This window comes from Maniola jurtina, chromosome 21 (genome assembly GCF_905333055.1).
Source record: "Maniola jurtina chromosome 21, ilManJurt1.1, whole genome shotgun sequence".
NCBI classification, from domain to species: Eukaryota; Metazoa; Arthropoda; class Insecta; order Lepidoptera; family Nymphalidae; genus Maniola; species Maniola jurtina.
The window spans coordinates 2,405,572-2,425,984 of record NC_060049.1 but is presented as its reverse complement, the minus strand read 5'-3'; the positions used below and the strand labels follow the sequence as shown (position 1 = coordinate 2,425,984).

Below are 20,413 nucleotides of genomic sequence, written 5' to 3'. Positions count from 1 at the left end.
TAAGGGTTACGTTTTCCTTCGTCTGCCATGTCTGTCTGTCTGCTGGCAGGTAGGTAGGTTTTATAGCACAAAGGAAAAAATCCGAAAATTGTGAATTTGTGGTGACATCACAAAAAAAGCCGGCGAAGTGCGAGTCAGACTCTTTTAAATTTGAAACACATTTTTTTTTGTGATGTAACTACAAATTTACGATTCTGCTAATCTGCACTGGGCCAGCATGCAGACCATTCTGTACTTCCTCAATCTAGGACGCTTTAACGGAGAAGGACAACATCGTGAATAAACCCGCATGCCTGAGTTCTCAATAAAGCTGTGTGAAGTCTGCCAATCCGCATATGGCCATTATTATGGTCGAGAAGGGTATGGCCAGATTATGGCCATACCCTTCTCGATCTGAGAGGAGAGCCTCGTAGTGGGCAAGCGATGAGTTAATGATGATGATGATGTAGGCTTACTTCAAGTCGCCTGGCAGAGTTGGTGAGGATCAACTGAGTATGCTCAACAGCCCCCGTGGGTGGCACGCCCGGTGGGATGATCCTTGGCGCTGGCAACCGTATTGCTGACAGTCTGAAAAACAATGCTTGCATAAAGAACTTAACTGAAAGAAAACACTAAAATCTATAGGTATACTAAAATAAATATTCATTTAATAACAATTGAACAATCGAAAAAAGTCGATTGTTTTCGGTGATTCAATTGTTACTTAGAATGAATTGAAAATCGAATGCAATTGCGCAATTGATTTAAATTTTCGATTTATGTTCCAGACCGTGCAATTGCGCAATTGATGCGGACATCGTAGACATAACAATGAATAAATCGAATTTATTAATCGATTGTCGATTTTCATTCGATTGTTTTTGTGAAGACGAATATAAATCGACAATCGATTCATTCGATTGTTTTTTCGCAATAATCGCTCACTTGTCTTATATGAAGGCAGATGTTATTTTAAATGTATAAACCCAGCATAAATGAGTCAGGTCTGTTGTACACTCGCCACTTTACTCACTTTGGGTTATTAGCGTTCCTGGCGGTGACCTCCTCGATGACGTCATGCACTCTTGCCGCGTCGAGGGTGGGGAGCGGGGGCTGGTGGATGCGCGCCGAGGCGCCCTCCGGCGGCCGCAGCACGCGCTGAGAGTACGCCTGCGCAGACACCCCCTGTTATACACTTGGCATATTCAATAGCAGTTTCGTAGCATATACTCATAAAAAACATAGTGTCAAAGGACACCCAATACAAGCGAAAGTGTACTCTGTCTTGCTCACTCATAAGGCCAATTTTTAGGGTTCCGTACCTCAAAAGGGAAATCGGAACCCTTATAGAATCACTTCGTTGTCTGTCTGTCCGTCTGTTGTGTCTGTCAAGAAAACCTCTAAGGTACTTTTAAATGACTAAAAATCATGAAATTTGTCAGGTCTTATGGTACAAGTTTTATATTCGTACCAAAAAATAACAATAAGTAGAAAAGTAACATATCCCCAAGTTTCGATTAGTAATTTTCTTCAGTTTCAATCTCAATAATCTTTCTGATGAAGTTGCCTTCAAACATATATTTTTTTAAGATACATTTAATGAAAATGAAACTGACCTGTGGATTGGGATTCTCATTGAGGTGTAGCTGCATCGCCAACTCCTGTAAATGCTGCAGCTCTAGTTCTGGATTCAGTGACTCTAACCTCTGCTGTTCAGGTAGATTTCTGTAACATACAATATTCAACACATTACTTAAGAGGATACTCTAGTAGTAAATACAAAAAGCAATAACGTTTTTCTCCCCGTAATGTAATGTAGTCCAATTTTCATAATTTTTAGAAATGTTACAGATATAATGAAGAATGTTCAAAATTCAATTTTTTTTTTTTTCAAAATATTTTAATTCAATGAATCGTCAAGAGCATCTACCACTGGTTCATAAGCCTTTCCTATCGAGAAGAACCAGCAAGGAACTCGGCGGTTGCTCTTTTCAGTCCAGTCAATCAATACGAAGAAGGCAAGTAATATAAGTTCGTATCTTGTGTGGCTCGAGGAAGTACAGAACAGTACAGTGACGATTTTTCTCTAACTACATCCCGACAGAGCCCGAAGGTCCGCAAAAAACCAATACAAATCACGTCTTACTGTACTAATTCGTCCCATATGTCCGTCGGTCGCCAGGGCGGGCCTCTTTCTGCGACGACTCCGTTAAAAAACATGGAGTCCAGTAACCTCACGGCGAAGGGACACTGGGAAAGCCCCCTCGCACCAAGGAACCCAGCTTTGTGGAATGTTAGCACCGGCGCAGGGTGTATCCGGATTATCGTTAAACAGTGCCTGGAAAGAAGAGAAAAAAATTATTGGTGCCTTTTAATTGACGCCCTTATAGCAAGTCGAGTTGAAAGTTAAGTAGGTTTCTTGCGCCATACTCATATTTAACTGGATGAATAAATTAGATTAAACTAGATTTCCCCCACATGGATTAAGGTTTTATAAATCTTTTAAGATTTCTCTGATTTTTCGGTATAGAAAGTAGTTTATGGCCGTCTCCAGGGTGCAAGGTATCTCTGTGCCAAACAACTGTGAAAAGCTATCAGACAGACAAACTTTCGCATTCATAATATTAGTATGGATTTAAGTATTTTATTTTACTAGGAATTGTTTTTGAGTATACCCACAATGTTCTCATAATTCCCTAAGCCTTCGTGTCTTAAGTCCGCCGTTTGTGTAGCTTTTAAAGGTTGCGCAAAGAGAAAGATAGTTAAATCGATAGATCCTCCACTGTGTCAGTTAAAATTCTTTTTACATGAGACTAACTGAACTAACCTGTATCCCTGTAACAGTTTCGCCAGAGTCCTCATGAAAACCGCCCGTATCTCCTTGTCGAGCATGTGAGGCGGCGACGAGGCCGGCGGCGGCGGCGCGAAGGCCGAGTCCGCGGACTTGAGTTCTGGTTGTAAGACTAGTGCTAGGGCTTCTTGCAAGGAGGACAGGAGCCTCCCTTCCGGCCGGGGGATGTTTACCCCGGCTGGTATGTGGAGGGAGCCCACATCTAGGTCTGCTACTATGACATCTAGCTGTAAAAGAAATACGACTCATAAAATAAAGATCGTTCAGAGTGGACCAGATATTAATGCAGAGAGCCGTCAATTACCAAGCCAGCCTCTTGGGTTTTAGAATCAGTGATCAATAGTAATGCATCATTCTACAGATTTGACATTCTATAGAAATTAGATAGAATTGGTTACTCAACAAAGCTTCAAAATACAAATATAAAATTTGTTCACCAGTTAGGAAACTACTTTTAAACCCAATGTTCTCCAATTATAGAATAGAATAGAATAAAATTTATTCGTTGAAACCGACACATAAACATAGTATTACAAATAAAGACGCTTATACAAAACTAAAAATAAAAAATAAAAATAAAAAAATATAAACCCTAAAATATAAAATTTAAAATATAAAACTTAAAAACTAACTTAACTTAAACAGTATATTATGTATGTATTATGTGTCGTGCCAACGAAAGGGCCCGAACTCAGCTTGATGTTGTGGATACACAATGTACCCACAACGTAGTGTAAACACGTAGTGTAGTGTAAATTAGAAACATCAGAATCAGAAACAACGTCAAATAGGCCAATACTTCGGCCAAGCCTGTCTCCAACAGTGTCACCCATGGGAGTATCTTAAGGCCAACAAGGGAGCGACAGGAAACGTTAAAAAAACTACGCTACTCACCAATTCGGAAACCTCTTCTTTCAAACTGGAATGTACTCCGATGAGAAACGGCGTCGGCGTGGCCAACACTTCAGCCAACCCCGCCGGTAATAAGGGTATGTACACATGGGCGTAGCGGAAGGGGAACATGAGGGCGGCCAGGGCTCGGCACGCGGCGGATAGTCGCGCGGCCGCCAACGACACAAGTAGAACCTTGTGTTCGCTCATCACCGCGCACCATAGCGTCACCGAGTTGTGTATACCTGAAAAGTAACAAACAATTGGTCAAATAACTTATACCCACGAATAAGCCGTTCGGTCACGGTGAATTTAGGCCCAGTATCCATCTACTCGTAAGTGGAGAGGAGAGGGATGTATTCAGTTGACCAATCAGATTCATAATAGACGACGCAAAAAAAAATTATCACGTTATCTTTTAAAAATCTGATCACATGTCTATACACATCTCCTCTCCTTTCCGCTTAGGTGGATACCGGGTGGATAAATTTGGCACAGATTTAGCTTACATCCCGGGAACGGACATAGGTTACTTTTTATCCCAGAAAATCGAAGAGTTCCCACAGGATTTAAAAAAAATCTAAATCCACGCGGATGGAGTCGCGGGTATTATGTAGTTTTAAATCAAATCAAATCAAATTTCTTTATAGATAAATCCTCACCTAATAGCCTCAACAGCATATGAACGGCAGTGTGTGTGACCGGCATAGGCGGCGCGGCGGGGGGCTGCAACGCTTGCCGGTCCCCGGCGCCGATACTGAAGCGCACCTGAGGCCCGCCCGCCGGCGGCACCAGCACGCAGCCCAGCAGGTTGCCCACCAGCGTCTCCAGCGGGACGCCGAGGTTCTCAACCCACACCGTGTAGATTATGCCGAGGCAATTCTGTTAATGAAATGTTACATATTTTAATAGCAATTTATTGAGGGTTTAGGATTCCGTACCTCAAAAAGAAAAACTAAACCCTTATAGGATCACTTTGTTCTATTTTGGATAGAATCAGGCGTTACTTTGCGGAAGTTCATGTTTAGCAAGAAACAGTTAAAAATTATTTTGCTATAATCCGCCAACTGTTGGCGGATTATAGCAAAATAATTTTTAACTGTTTCACTTTGTTCTATCTATCTATCTGTATGTCTGTCTGTATATTTGTCCGTCTGTTATGTCTGTCTGCATGTTCCACCGTACAGATTTTTCTGTTTCGTCTGATAGCAAATTAATCTTTTAGTTTCTTGTAGGGCGAACTAATCTAGAGATGGCACTTACCCGGAATGTATCGATGTAGTCTTGTCTTGATACGATAACGAGACACTTTGGCGCATACATTATACTGTGGTGGGTGATGTTGGCCACTGGCCGACTGCCGTCTAGAGACTCTTCGTCCTGAAAACAAAGAAAAAACACTTTTGAGTACTTACCACAGTTATTTTTCACTTTTGGGATTTTTCAGCGTTAGCTTATCGCCACGCCAATGACTATATCAGGCATGCAGATAGCTATTATGAAGTAGACATCCGCTAAGAAAGGATTTTTGAAAATTCAACCCCCAAGATGGTAAAATAGGGGTTTGAACGTTGTGTACTTAGTACGCACCGGAGCATTTGCATTTAGGCATTGTAAGGTCTACATCTCCTAAGGATGCTCCGGTATCGGAGCGAAAATTGCGTCGAGTGGTTTTGGGATCTGTGTGGTGCTGCGTGGTACCATATAGATTTGTCTGGTTCCCTTATATATTTTGGTTCCTTGTATGACCCGCGATTAAGGTTTTTTTTAATTCTGTAGGAACTCTTTGATTTTCTCAGCTTCACTGTCATGCTAAAATTGTTTCAATCGTGCCGCCTTTGTGCACGGGGTTCGACCTAAAATAAATCCACCTATACTCAGTCAAAATATGCGGAGAATTCAAAAGTTAATATCGAGTAATGGCAGGTACTAGCACAGGCAGCAAAGGCTCGGCTGGCAGCAATATTGGAATAATTTCCGTACGCAGCCGGCGTCGCTCCTTTTAGGCAGCCCTCTATTGTGTCGCATTGAAAAGTTTCAAATTGCCGACCAGGTTATTTGAATTTTCCACATAATTTCGCTTTATTGATCCTTTGCAGGAAGCTTCAGAAATAGCGCAAGGTATATGGAGTGAAATACTGTTTCTGGTTTGCGAGATGTTGAAGTGCTGTTGACACTTGACATCCATCAGTATTCCTCCTAAGTAGCAATAAAAATTGGGCAAGTGCGAGTCGGACTCGCACACGACAGGTTCCGTACCATCGCATCGCACACATTTTTTTTTAAATTATCGTGGCTATTTTGATTTTTTTATTATTTGTTGCATAATAATAGCGACAATAGAAATACACATTCTGTGACAACTCTCTACCTATTACGAGATATTATAGCCCGCTGACAAACAGACGGACGGACAGACAGCGGAGGCTTAGCAATAGGGTTTCGTTGGGACTTGGCATCTTTCAGCTACGATACCCTAAAAATGGTGAATCAAATAAACAGTAACCATACAGTTATATGGTACGAGTATAGCACGTTTGACCATCTGCATAAAAACAATGACCGGCCGACCGCGTCGCGCACCAAAGATGACGTAGTACATTGCGATCTAACTAGATATGGTGATAATTTACATACTGTGCGCCCGTGAATACCATAGCAGATGCGCACCACATTGCTTAAACATATTTGCCCGCGATATTGACCAATTGGATTGTTCAATTACGAAAAAGAGGTTAGCCGCTAGAGGCTAGGAGGGAAATCATGACTAATACTCCCCTTTCCCCTCCAATTAATCCTCCTGGCAAAATTATTATTAATTGTGCCAGGAGTAGGTACGACAATAGTGCAACGGGTGGGGTTTGAACCGCCGACCTTTCCGAATTCAGTCTGCTCCTCAACCATTGAGCTATCGAAGCTCTATACCATCATGGAATACGCAATGTCCCAGTGACAAAGATTCCGGTACAAAATGATTGCCTAAGTCCGGTGAAACTCCCATCGAAATCTATTCAGCCATCGAAGATTAGCATGGACAGATAAACAGACAAAAATAAAACTTGGATCCCCACGCAAATAATAATCAAAGAAAAAAAAGGGGGTTTTTACAATTAGGGATAGAAACTTTAAACTTTATTTGTTTGTAGCAATATGGATCTATAGATAAAGACATAGGAAATTAGGATAGGAAGGGTCCTCCCTTCTAGTAAAGCCGTGAGAGAAAGTGTAATGAGAAAAAGTACTTTAACAAATAGATAAGGAAAGGATTTAAAAAAATTACGCAATTCTTTTTACATTTGAAAGTTAGTATGTACTTGTAATTCAAGAGAGCACTTTTTGATTCGCGACCCTTTAATTAACTTGGAAATGAAGGGCTTATTCAAATCAGCCGGAACGCCTGGCTAGACCCAATGAAGCGAGTTAGCCGTCTAGACTGATATTATAAATCATTGCATTTCAAATTCAGAGCATTTCCATATTTTTTAAATTTCTCTTGCTTTAAATCTAAATATAAAAGGTAAAGCTGACTGACTGATCTATCCACGCACAGCTCAAACTACTGGACGGATCTGGCTATTTGGCATGCAGATACTTAGGCTATTACGACGAAGAAATCTGCTAAGAAAGGAGTTTTGAAAGTTCAACTTGAGAGTATGACAACAGGGATTTGAAATTTGTGTTTTTAAAAAGTATCTTTTAAAAAATACATTATACATATCATGAGTAATATAAATCTCTTTCCTTGTATCCCTCCACTATAACCACTAGGCTCCTACAATGTTACGAGTAGTTCCAACCCGTATAAAAAAGGCATACAGGGTTCATTTCCACGTTTTTTCTTTGCACCTTATAGGTTCAATTCAATGCTAAACAAACTCCACGCGTGCTCTTACTGAAACGAGCTCCGTTTGAGACGCTCCCACGGGACGGGCTGCAAAGCCCTAGATTGCCAGTGACACGTGACGACGTTGATACTAAACCCAAGATACACACTTCCCTAAAAAGGTACCGATTACCGAACTTGGTTCAATTCAATGCAAAAATAAAAACACAACGCGAACCCTCACTGAAACGAGCTCTGTTTGAAGACGCTCCGACAGGACTACAAAGCCTTGGATTACCAGTGAGACGTGACGACGTTGACACCAAACCCAAGATACACACTTCCCTTAAAAGGTACCGAACTTTGCACCTCAAGGTACAATTCAATGCTAAACAAACACGACGCGTGCTCTTACTGAACCGGGCTCTGTTTGAGACGCTCCCACGGGACGGGAGCAAAGCCCTGGGTTGCCAGTGAGACGTGACGACGTTGATACTAAACCCAAGATACACACTTCCTTAAAAGGATGAGTAAGGGTAATTGAATTTCTAATTCAATATTCGATTTTGGGTCAACATTCTACACCAAATACCAAAATTTCAGGTTTGTAACTCATTTCGTCTACGAGCTAGAGACCCGTGACACGCGGACATACAGACAGCAGAGTTACATTAACAGGGCTCCGTTTTACCCTTTGGGTACGGAACGCTAAAATGTTGAGCGAATACCTACAGTACGCGACAGGTTGAGATGGTATCCGAGGTCCCCACCTCGCACACCCGCTAACCCGCTGCGAGTGAAAGCGGGTGACGTGCGGGTGTGCAGGGCGTCCCCCCGCCGTACACCCCGATTGCCATCTTAACCCGTCGCGTACTATATCAACGATTACGTACTTTACTCGTCCCTAGGGCTTGATTGCACACTAGACCTCTAATTACAGCAAACAATAGTTCTCACGGGGTGTACGTAATAAGCATTACAATGTCAATGCACGCGCACACAACGTTCAAGTTTATTACTTACAAGTGTAAATTAAAAATTTAAAAGACCCCCGACAAGTGAAGGTTACAGTAACTAGAAAAGAGCTGATAACTTTCAAACGGCTGAACCGATTTTCTAGGATTATAGCTAAGAACACTCTCGATCAAGCCACCTTTCAAACAAAAAAAACTAAATTAAAATCGGTTCATTAGTTTAGGCGCTACGGTGCCACAGACAGATACACAGATACACAGACACACAGATACACAGATACACACGTCAAACTTATAACACCCCTCTTTTTGGGTCGGGGGTTAAAAATACTGTCTTCATCTTGGTAGAGAACTCTCATATTCAACTCCTGATTTAATTTGATTTTTCCACGTGATATATTTTTTAATTCATTATAGGCAAGCGCTTGATCACAATCACACTTGATGGAAAGTGATGATGTGGCCTAAGATGGGACGCGTTTACCTAGAAGATGCCTATTCACTCTCGTTTTAAAGATACCCCGATACCGTTATGGTCGCAAGGTAGTTAAAAACAATCTAAGTGAAAAAAGTGAAAAAAAATCTCCGTAACACAAGGATGTTACGCCTAGGCTAAGGCGCTAAGGGCGTTGAGGGCGTTAGGGCTGCCCAGGGCGGCAGAAGTGCCAGCTTCTAGTATCAGAGGTCAAGAAATTATATGAATTACGGATACAGCGAAGTACGAAAGAACTTAAGTACTCGTAGGGACCTTTGCTTGTGTTGCGCGCATTATAATAAGTAATAACATAGCAGCTCAATCTATTAACAAGGTATTGTTAAAACACTATAAGTTTAAAAAAAAACGCTCAAATTATCCACCGCTAATGAATAATGCAAAAAATAATCTTTATCCAATTAAAATATTGTACGCCCAACACCAACTATGCTCTTAAATACCCATACACGCAATTAACAACCCTATTTCTTACCTGATAATAACGATTATCGAGTGAATTATTTTAGTATAATGATAGGTATCAATGCGGGCGGCTGTATGCGGCTGGAGGCCTATTTCTATATACCATTACGAATTCTTTAACGGTTCATTAACCTGCGTGTGTAAACATCCTGTACACTGCAACCTAACTGGGTATTTGCACATTTAGATCTGTACTTACTCTGTGGTGGTGGAAGTAACAACTTCAATACCTGATTACCGAGATTAGGTTCAAGAGATTATTTCCCAAAAAAAAAAAACAGTCAAGTATGAGTAGGAATCTTGGTGGATAGTTTTTGATGTCGGCAGAATACACAATTTTACATAATACAAAAAAAACGCTTGAAATAAGATAGTACATATAAAAATTGATCAAAATGTCGGAAGAAATCAAGCCGACAGAGCTTTCCTCGAAAATGCTGTCTTATTTTTTTGTAATATAACAAAATAACCACACTGACATACTGATTCAGATACAAGTTAACCCTTGACTGCAATCGCACCTGGTGGTAAGTGATGATGCAGTCTAAGATGGAAACGGGCTAACCTGGAAGGGGTATGGCAGTTTTTATTAAACCCATACTCCTTTTGGTTTCTACACGGCATCGTACCGGAGTCCGGTACGCTAAATCGCTTGGCGGCATGATTCTGCCTGTAGGGTGGTGACTAGCCACGGCCGAAGCCTCCCACCAGACAAACACTAGCTATTTTGAAATATTTCATTTTATTCACAGATGCTCGTGGCAGTATCGCTATCGACACAGAACACAAATCTGTTTTATCGATACTACTATGCTACTCAATCAAACCACAATGGCGGTACATTAGCAATTCAGCACGCATGACTTCAATGTTCAATGCATGGACGCTTATTCTTATGAGACCTACTCTATCACACTCTAGTTGCTTCCCTTATATCAATTCATTTCTATGACCTTGACAAAGAGCTACTATCAAAATATACACCCACTCACGAAAAGCCAGAGTGCTTTGCTATTTATGTTTTTTTTTTATAGTTTGGATTTGGGTTTTCTCTTATTTTCCATTCTTTTTTTTTTCCGGGACAAAAAGTCCTTCCATGGGATGCAAGCTGTTTTTGTAACCAATTTCGTCTAAAACGGTTAAACAGATGGACCGCGAAAAGTTAGCAGATAGACAGACACACTATCGCATTTATACTAATAATACGTTTTGGTATCTTTTACTATAATTATAAAGTGCCATATCACTACTAGTAATTACGTATGGGGCCTTGTACAGAACGGTGCACCTGCAGTATTACTTAAAATTCATTTCACAATCTGTCAACCGGTCATTACAAATAAGATAGAAATAAACTTGCGTAGTAGTTATTGAAGCTCAAGAAATAAGTAGAATACCTAACTTTTAAAGTACCACCGACGGTATAGGTACCTTAAAAAAATTTTGCTTGCAAGGAGTATTTAAATCAAGGACAGAATTTGATAACATACCTATTTCCAATTGAAAAATTTAAAACCCCCGACACAAAACCTCTAATAACTTATCGTTTTTCTTGGATGATAGCTAAGAACACATTCGATCAAGCCACCTTTCCAACAAAAAACTAAATTAAAATCGGTTCATTAGTTTAGGAGGTACGATGCCACACACAGATACACACGTCAAACTTGTAACACCCCTCTTTTTGGGTCGGTGGTTAAAAAAGATATTTATTTAATCTGCTAAAACCAAATTGAATGAAAAATAATTCGGATTCGCCGCCAACAAAATAATCCAATTTCAAAGTTACTCGGATTTTTTCTTCATTTCACAAGGCAATTGCGAAAATTGACACGGAATATGAAAATCGAGCGGAATCACCAACGGAAGGCAATCAAGACGCAAATTGAATGTCAAAATTCCATCTAGAAAGCACTCGTAACGTATCACATTTTCTCACACTGGCGAAGCCGAAGAAACGTAGATATTTCTAGAATATTCAGGTTTATTATACGAGTATCAAACCATAATCAACCTTAGATATTGTAAATGTAAACAGCAGTAATTCTCGATAGGTAGGTATATAAATGAACTTTAGTGTTTTTAAATGAGAAACTAGCTGATGCCCGCGACTTCGTCCGCGTGGATTTAGCAGCCTATGCCCTATGCCTGGGACTTATGCAAAGATTTTTTTCCGTTTTATGCAATAATACATTTAAAAATTTCAGCGGATTTTATGTCCCAAAGTATTTCATTTAATCGGAATGTAGTAGGTATGTAGTCCATCAAATCAAGTGTCGAAGGAAAGTGGTATAATCAGTTATAGGTCGCAACTGGTTCGCAACACGCCGACATACGCACTTAATACTTATTGCAGTTTTGAAAGCATTGCCCCTTGCAAAACAAGTTTCCTCTACCATGATACATGTAGTTCTGATTGATGTTTGATACTTGGTTTAATCTTTTCTTATCAATAAAACCAGTCAAGAGCGAGTCGGACAAGCACACGAAAAGTTCCGTATTTTTTAGAGTTCCGTACGTCAAAAGGAAAATCGGGACCCTTATGGGATTGGATCACTTTGTGTTCTGTCTGTCTGTCCGTCTGTCGTGTCTGTAAAGAAAACCTGCAAAATGTCGGAAAAAATACCCGAGTACGGCACCCGCGGTGCGCGAGTTTGGCTCGCACTTGGTCGGTTTATTTGTGATGTAACCACAAGTTCACGTTTGGCGAATTTGTCATTTTACTTGTGCTATAAGACACCTGTCTTTCATGGTTCTAACTCGGATAGTATCAACGGTAAGTATCCTATAGGTTGTGATCTCCTTAACGGGTCTTGACAGACAGACAAACAAAGACGACACCAATATGGATAGTTTAGAACTAGTTTGATTAAACCAAGATATTTTTAAATATATCAACTCCGGGAAAGAATAGATAAAAACGGACAAAGGTAAAGCCACATGGATGCGCTTATAGGCCTTTATAGGCCAGTAAAATCCACATCCGTAACGATTTCTAAAAATATACGGTGTTTGATGTGGATAGGATGTGCTGTGCTGTTTTTGATAGAGCCAATAAAATTAATAGTCCGAAGCTATGTGAACAAAACCGGCTTCATTTACTTTACCACGGGAAACAATAAGCACCGTCATCATGAATACATTACCGATTCACTACTGAGCACAGTCTAGCACGCTTCGTACAGATTGGCAGACTTCACACACCCTTGAGAACATTATGAAGTACCTACTTTCAGGCAAGCAAGTTTCCTAGCGATGTTTTTCTTTACCGTTCAATTAATACATAACAAGTGTAAATTAAAAATTTATAACACCCCCGACAAGTGAAGGTTACAGTAACAAGAAAAGAGCTGATAACTTTCAAACGCTGAACCGATTTTCTTGGATTATAGCTAATAACACTCTCGATCAAGCCAATGCCACAGACAGATACACACGTCAAACTTATAACACCCCTCGTTTTGGGTCGGGGGTTAATTACTTAAAAGTTATAACCGACATAACTCCAAAAAGTTAGAAGTGCGTGCCCGGAATTGAACCCCGACCTCCCGACGTCCTAACCACTATGTAGGGCCCCAGTTGACGGCTTCCAGGCTAGACTCTAGAGTCACTTATTAGGATGCATAGATACATAAGCTATTTTAGTCGACTTTTCTGCGCAACTGTACCGCTTAGCCTGGCCGTAAAAGCTGCAATGTTTCCGTTCGCGACTACTTCCGCTTCTGTTTACGACTGTACTCGAAAGCCGTTTTATCTTTACGAGAATCCTCGAAATTGAAGTTAGACCGCGTTAAAGGACCTCCATTATCTAAAACAATATAAAAAAAAGCTTTCACTGTAAATCAGACCCATATTACAATATAAATGCGAAAGTGTGTTTGTTTGTTGGTTTATTGGTTAATACGTTTGTCCTTCAATCATTTCGCAACGGATCGACGTGATTTTTAGGGTTCCGTACCTCAAAAGGAAAAAGGAACCCTTATAGGATCACTTTGTTGTCTGTCTGTCTTGGTTGGCATTCGCGCGATGATCTCGTAATCGCGTTGCATTAGGTCAATGCCTTAGACGTCCTCCCGGTGCTCGAGTACATAATAATTGGGGTACTCAAGGTTATAAGGGGTAAAGCAATGCTGTGAGTGTTAGGTTTTGCGTACATACGCTAAACTCTTAGGAGTTTACTTAGGGGTTAGTAACTGTAAACGCAAAACGCAGCAACGCTGTCAGGTTTTGCGTACATAGTAACAAAACCTAACAGCTTTGCTATTTATATCGATCAAACAGTCTTGTGGGCATATAAAAATCGTAGCACAAAAAACATATTTTGTCTAGCAACCCGGCAACATTTATCACATTATTATAAGTGAAAGTCTATTTCGAACTCGATCTGTTCAAACGCTGAACTAACTAAAAATAGCTGGTTAAAAAACGTTACAAAGTACTTCGTGTACATCGGCACAACGGCTAACATCTTACGAGCGTCGAATAAATGGGCCTCGTTGAGATCATATCAATTAAATCTACGTTCAAATATCTAAGTGAACGGCCCACTACAGCTTAACTATGATGAATAAGGTATTTTTATTAATTGGACAAGGGTATGTATGGCTGGGCCATCGCTTTCGATCAAAATTGATGATTTTACAAATGTTCGAACTCCCTGAAACTCATCAGGAGTTGGTTTGGACTGCCTGACGCAGTGGTGAGCGCTGTGGTCTTAATAGTGGGTATGGCAGTTTTTTTATAAACTGATGCCCCTTTGGTTTCAACAAGGCATAGTACCGGAACGCTAAATCGCTTGGCAGCGTGGGTTTGGCACGGCGAGGCTTCGACGAACATAGATTGGTTTGTGATTGGTTGGTCACTCAAAAGGATTGACTCCCACTGACTTTTTAACCCCCGACCCAAAAAGAGGGGTGTTATAAGTTTGACGTGTGTATCTGTGTATCTGTCTGTGCCATCGTAGCTCCTAAACTAATGAAGCGATTTTAATTTAGTTTTTTTTTGTTTGAAAGGTGGCTTGATCGAGAGTGTTCTTAGCTATAATTCAAGAAATTCGGTTCAGCCGTTTGAAAGTTATCAGCTCTTTTCTAGTTACTGTAACCTTCACTTGTCGGGGGTGTTATAAATTTTTAGTTTACACTTGTTTGTCTTTGTCATTTGTATGGGATTACGTAACAGAGAGAGCCCTATATCAACTTTCCTCCAGTCTCCGTGGATAGTATAACAACGAAACTTTACTACAAGGACACGTAGGAACGGAGAGCAGTGTGCCTAGTCGGAGTTTTTTAACCTACTCGATCGCGTAAAAGTTAACTACGTTTTGTATGGAATTGAAACACCGCCATCTAGTGACAAGTAGGGGAAACATAATTTGTGAGTGCGAGTTTTTTACGTCCTCGGGACCGACTACTGTTTACCGACTCGCATGCGAAAGTGACAACGTGAGCGCACGTGATTGGTTGATTCAAGAACTATGAGAGTGCGAGTATCAAATTTCGACAATTCGCGAAGTAAATCGAGTAAACACGACGCTAACGCGATAGTTAAGTTGTCGCATAGATTTTTACAGTGAAAGTGGAGGGAGGAGATAATTTTAAAGACATTTATTTGCATTTTTCAAGTTTAATTTAAAGGACTACGATTTAAAAATTATGGCAGGGCGGTATTTTAGTCAAAACTATTTTTAATTTACTTTTCTAGGCTCTAAAAGAATATGTGTTCATAAACATAATCAGTTTTCTAAATCACATATAGATGGCGCTGTTGTCATTAACTTACAGTCTTCCACGTAAAATTATTAAAATATCTTGTACGATGCTACGAAACCCTTAGAGTGCGAGTCCAACTCACACTTGACTCATTTTTAATACATAATGATGACGTACATACTATACCTACCTACAAAGACGATGATTTCAAAACATAAACATAGACAGTAGATATAACCAGTTAAATTTTGATAGACAGCTGCTTCCATACAATCACTTCATAGAAATTTCATTCTAAATTTGGTTGGTTTATATCACGACGCCAACATTACGAAAATAATAAACGCCATTCACGGTGAGTACACGCGTATGGGCTGGTTAGCTTCGGTGGTATCTCACACTCGCTGACTCGCGATTCTCGATGCGTTTGAAGTTAGCTCGGTTAACGCAGTAGTGAAGTCATTCGAATAATTTTGTGGATCTCCCACTCGGCACACAGAAGCATAACACCCATGTTTCTCACGTCATTTGATATTCATCGATTTATCCTGTGCCCACCCTTCTGAATTTCCCTACATTGGTGCCCCTGTGGGGACATTTTAAGCCGCTACGTCTGGTAACTGACAAAAATAAAAATGTTCATACGAATAAAATGTGTTTTATTCCACAGGGGATGGATATAGAATTGATGAATTAAAATAAAATTGATTAATTGATTAAATTAATCTCCTTCTTTACTATACAAAGTGGAATGAATGGCAATTGGCAACAAGTGTTCGACGCTCCTTGCAATACGTATCGTACCTATTAGTTACATTTTATTCCTTACTTTAAAACCATCCCTTGTCTTCTGATTTTTCTTTTCTCATTACTGAAGGTCTGCAGTTGGTTGTTTAAACATCTCCTTGTCCATGGCTAGGCGGAATAGTTCTCCGACTGTTAGTCCAGCCATGACTCCTTCTTTCCACAACTCTTTTTCCAGCTTTTTTACCCATCATAATTGTCTGCAGCAGGCGGTACCTATGTTGTCGTAAAATATGACCCAGGTACGAGATCTTATGTTGCTTGATGGTTTTAACTAACTCGGTCTTCCTCTGAATTCGGGCTAGAACCTCAGCGTAAGACAGCTTAGCCGTCCAGCTTATGTGGAGCATCCTGCGATACGTACACATCACAAAGGCTTCGATCTTTTTTCTCAAGTCCCCACTAGGGTCTATGCCTCACAACCATATACAAGGGTAAATTAAAAATTTATAACACCCCCGACAAGTGAAGCTTATAATAACTAGAAAAGAGCTGATAACTTTCAAACGGCTGAACCGATTTTCTTGGATTATAGCTAAGAATAATCTCGATCAAGCCACCAAACAAAAAAACTAAATTAAAATCGGTTCATTAGTTTAGGAGCTACGATGCAGCAGACAGATACACACGTCAAACTTATAACGCCCCTCTTTTTGGGTCGGGGGTTAAAAAATACGGGCCAAATGTAGCATTGGGGATTCCTATTAATAGTACAATAGATAAATAACTTCAACGATATATATCCAATATATTGCGCATTGTAGAACTAGAAAAACCCCACAACATTATCAAAGGTCTCGTATTTCACTGCATCCTGCGGTCTACATAACGAGGGGGTCATGTTACTAAACAAATAGGCAGAAATAACTTTTTCATACGGATTTCTCTCTACTGCACTAAAAAGATAATAGCAAGATCCCAGGAGATCTTTCCTTTTACGGTTCCGTACCTCAAAAGGAAAAAGGAACCCTTATAGGTTGTTTGTTGTCTCACTTTGTTGTCTGTCTGTACTCGTATATCAAGAAACCTAGAGGGTACTTTCCGTTGACCTAGAATCATGAAATTTGGCAAATAGGTAGATATTATAGCACAAGTGAAGGGAAAAATCCGAAAACCGTGAATTTGCGGGTACAACACACAAAAAAATTAAAATGTGTTCATGAGTCATGACCAAATAATTAATGTTTTCAATTTTCAAAGATTTCTATATCAAGTGGGGTATCGTATTATGAAAGGGTCTGTATATTCTAAAATACTTTTTTTTAATGCATAATAGTTTTTGATTTATCGTGCAAAAGGACTACGGAACCCTCGCCTCGGGTCGCGAGTCTAACTCGCACCACTAAAACTGTGCTCGCATTTGGCCGTTTTTTTTTTTAACATCAATCTAGTTAGTAACTCCATGATCTATTTATGAGCACACGAACAAACAGACTTCCGCTAACAAACTATACATAGGCCCACATTTTTTATGAACGACGCGACGTCCATCTAAACTAAACCGATGCGAGGTCATAAAACTCGTATATTATTCAAATCCATATTTAGATTCAAAATAAAAGGCGGAGGCGTGAAATACTTCTACGCCTGTACAAATATTAGAATAGACAAGTGTAAATTAAAAATTTATAACACCCCCGACGATCCAAAGTATTTGAGTTTTTCAAAACATCATTTTCAAATAAATAATTATGTATTTAGGCAACGTCCATCTTGACAGCTTGACATTTGTCTATTGACATAATATTATGAACCTAACGGTTATCTAACCTTCTTTTCTACAACAAAACTAGAAAAGAGCTGATAACTCTTAAACGGCTCAACCAATTTTTTTAGATTATAGCTAAGAACACTCTCGATCAAGCCACCTTTCAAACAAAAAAAACTAAATTAAAATCGGTTCATTCGTTTAGGCGCTACGATGCCACAGACAGATACACAGATACACAGATACACAGACACACAGATACACAGATACACACGTCAAACTTATAACACCCCTCTTTTTGGGTCGGGGGTTAATTATAACACCCCTCTTTTTGGGTCGGGGGTTAAAAAATGAGATTTTAGAACTTTCTGTACAGTCAGCAACAATGCTAGGTTTGCACCCGTCCATAGTCGCTTGCACTTTGGTGCTCACTGTACCTATAGCTCTATCAAAAGTCATCATCACCATCATCATGATCAACCCATTGCCGGCTCACTACTGAGAACGGTTCTCCTCTCCGAATGAAAAGGATTTGGCCATAGTCCATCACGCTGATCAGGTGCGGGTTGGCAGATTTCAAACACCTTTGGGAATATTATGACGAACTCTTACAAAGTTTACCTTTACCATTAAAACAGGTGATATTTAATTTCTTAAAACGCACATAACTACGAAAAGTTAGAGGTGCGTGTCCGGGATCGAATCCCCGACCTCCCGAATAGGAGGCGGACGTTTTAACCACTAAGTCAAAAAAACCTCAAATTCAGATTTATTCCTATACTTGTGCCATAAGACCTACCCACCTGCCAAATTTCATGATTCTAGGTCAACGGGAAGTACCCTATAGGTTTCTTGATAGACAGACAGACAACCAAGTGATCCTATAAGGGTTCAGTTTTTCCTTTTGAGGTACGGGACCCTAAAAAGCTCGAAAAACTCACAGTCCCATTCCATTATTATCAAATCCAATAGAACTGACTTATCAGTACATAGAAATAGTTGTGCAGTGTAGAGATATACCGGCAGCGAGCCTATAAGGGCATGCCCCGCGTGCCGTGACTGTGTCTCATGAATAGGGAACTGGGAACCATTAGGGAGGTCTACCGACGATCGAGATTGTATGCAGATTTGCTAACTTGAAACTTTGATGTTTAGAACAAATTTTTGAAGGAAAACTACTTAACCGCGGTTTGAATAAGCAACTCAGATCTCTTTCGTATTTCAAATGGCCGCCAAACAGAACAGCTGTTTTATTATGCTTAGCAACTTACTGTTAACTTTAAGATGAAGCTAAACTAAAGCAACTCCATTATCAATTCCAATAGACCTGACTTATCAGTACACAGAAATAGTCGTGCAGTGTAGAGATATACCGGCAGCGAGCCGATAAGGGCATGCCCCGCGTGCCGTGACTGTGTCTCATGAATAGGGAACGGGGAACCATTAGGGAGGTCTACCGACGATCGAGATTGTATACAGATTTTCTAACGGCCCTTGTAACTTGGATGTTTAGAACCGATTTTTGAAGAAAGACTTCTTTACGCGCGATTTGAAAGTAACTCAGATCTTATTCATACGACTGACGATATTTTTAGGAGTTTAATTTCAGGATTCCTATGTATGTGAGTTTTTTTCATTCCCTTGAATGCATGAAGAGATCTGAATGTACGGGGTATAATTTTGTTGAAAAATATTTCAATATGGTGGCTATATTTAAATGTAATTTTTTTTTAATTTATAGTTTACTAGGGGATGCCCGCGGCTTCGCCCGCGTGGATTTCGATTTTTTTAAATCTCCTAAGAACTCTTTGATTTTCTGGGTTAAAAAGTAGCCTATGTCCTTCCTCGGGATGTATCCCAAGTCTGTACCAAACATTAAAATCGGTTCAGCGGTTGGGCCGTGAAAACGTAGCAGACAGACAGACAGACACATTTTCACATTTATATTAGTAATATGGATAGTATGGTTTTTTTGACAGGGCAGTCGTATTTTTTTTAATACGGCTTGTCTCTTATTTAAAATGGCCACCAAACAGAACAGCTGTTTAAGATGAATCAAACTTATAGTTACCTAATACACATTTTGTTTCGACGGTAAATCGCATAGAATCCCCCTGAAAGTTAAAATCATGCACCTGTTGGTTTGAGTGGTCCCTTCCGCTCCATCGTTGCATGCATGGCATGTCATGCATAAAAATTTTCGACGTTAAGCTACGATATTTAAACTTTATATTTCATGCCATGGGGTTAGTAACTTGAATAATGCATGATTTATTGCAGTTCTATAGGAAAAGATTTACAGAAATTCTACTACAGCGAAACCGATGCAAGTAGCTAGTTTAATATGACGTCCATATTAAACTAGCTACCCGCCCGATTTCGCTTTTACATGTCCATACGAAGGCAGAATACTCGGATGACACGGTTTTTAACCCCTGACCCAAAAAGAGGGGTGTTATAAGTTTGACGTGTGTATCTGTCATCGTAGCTCCTAAACTAATGAACCGATTTTAATTTAGTTTTTTTGTTTGAAAGGTGGCTTGATTGAGAGTGTTCTTAGATATAATTCAAGAAAATCGGTTCAGCCGTTTGAAAGTCATCAGCTATTTTTTAGTTACTGTAACCTTCACTTGTCGGGGGTGTTATAAATTTTTAATTTACACTTGTTAATGAAACTAATACACAGGTCTCTGAAATGACGATGAACTTTTAAAGTT

The 20,413-nt window shown here is 39.9% G+C and overlaps 1 protein-coding gene across 2 annotated transcripts in view; it reads right to left on the bottom strand.

Moving 5' to 3' along the window:
- The window catches only part of LOC123876509 (myotubularin-related protein 5), a 68,785-nt gene that overhangs the window by 35,847 nt on the left and 12,525 nt on the right, over positions 1–20,413 (bottom strand). Inside the window, exons 4-11 of one of the 2 annotated variants that reach the window (XM_045922815.1) lie at positions 4,985–5,101; positions 4,384–4,603; positions 3,725–3,966; positions 2,807–3,057; positions 2,126–2,317; positions 1,596–1,704; positions 1,013–1,164; positions 456–567 (exon numbers count right to left, since the gene is read on the bottom strand). In XM_045922815.1, coding sequence (XP_045778771.1) covers positions 456–567; positions 1,013–1,164; positions 1,596–1,704; positions 2,126–2,317; positions 2,807–3,057; positions 3,725–3,966; positions 4,384–4,603; positions 4,985–5,101 — 1,395 coding nt within the window. The remainder of the gene's footprint in view (positions 1–455; positions 568–1,012; positions 1,165–1,595; positions 1,705–2,125; positions 2,318–2,806; positions 3,058–3,724; positions 3,967–4,383; positions 4,604–4,984; positions 5,102–20,413) is intronic. The other variant, XM_045922816.1, reaches the window with a different exon arrangement.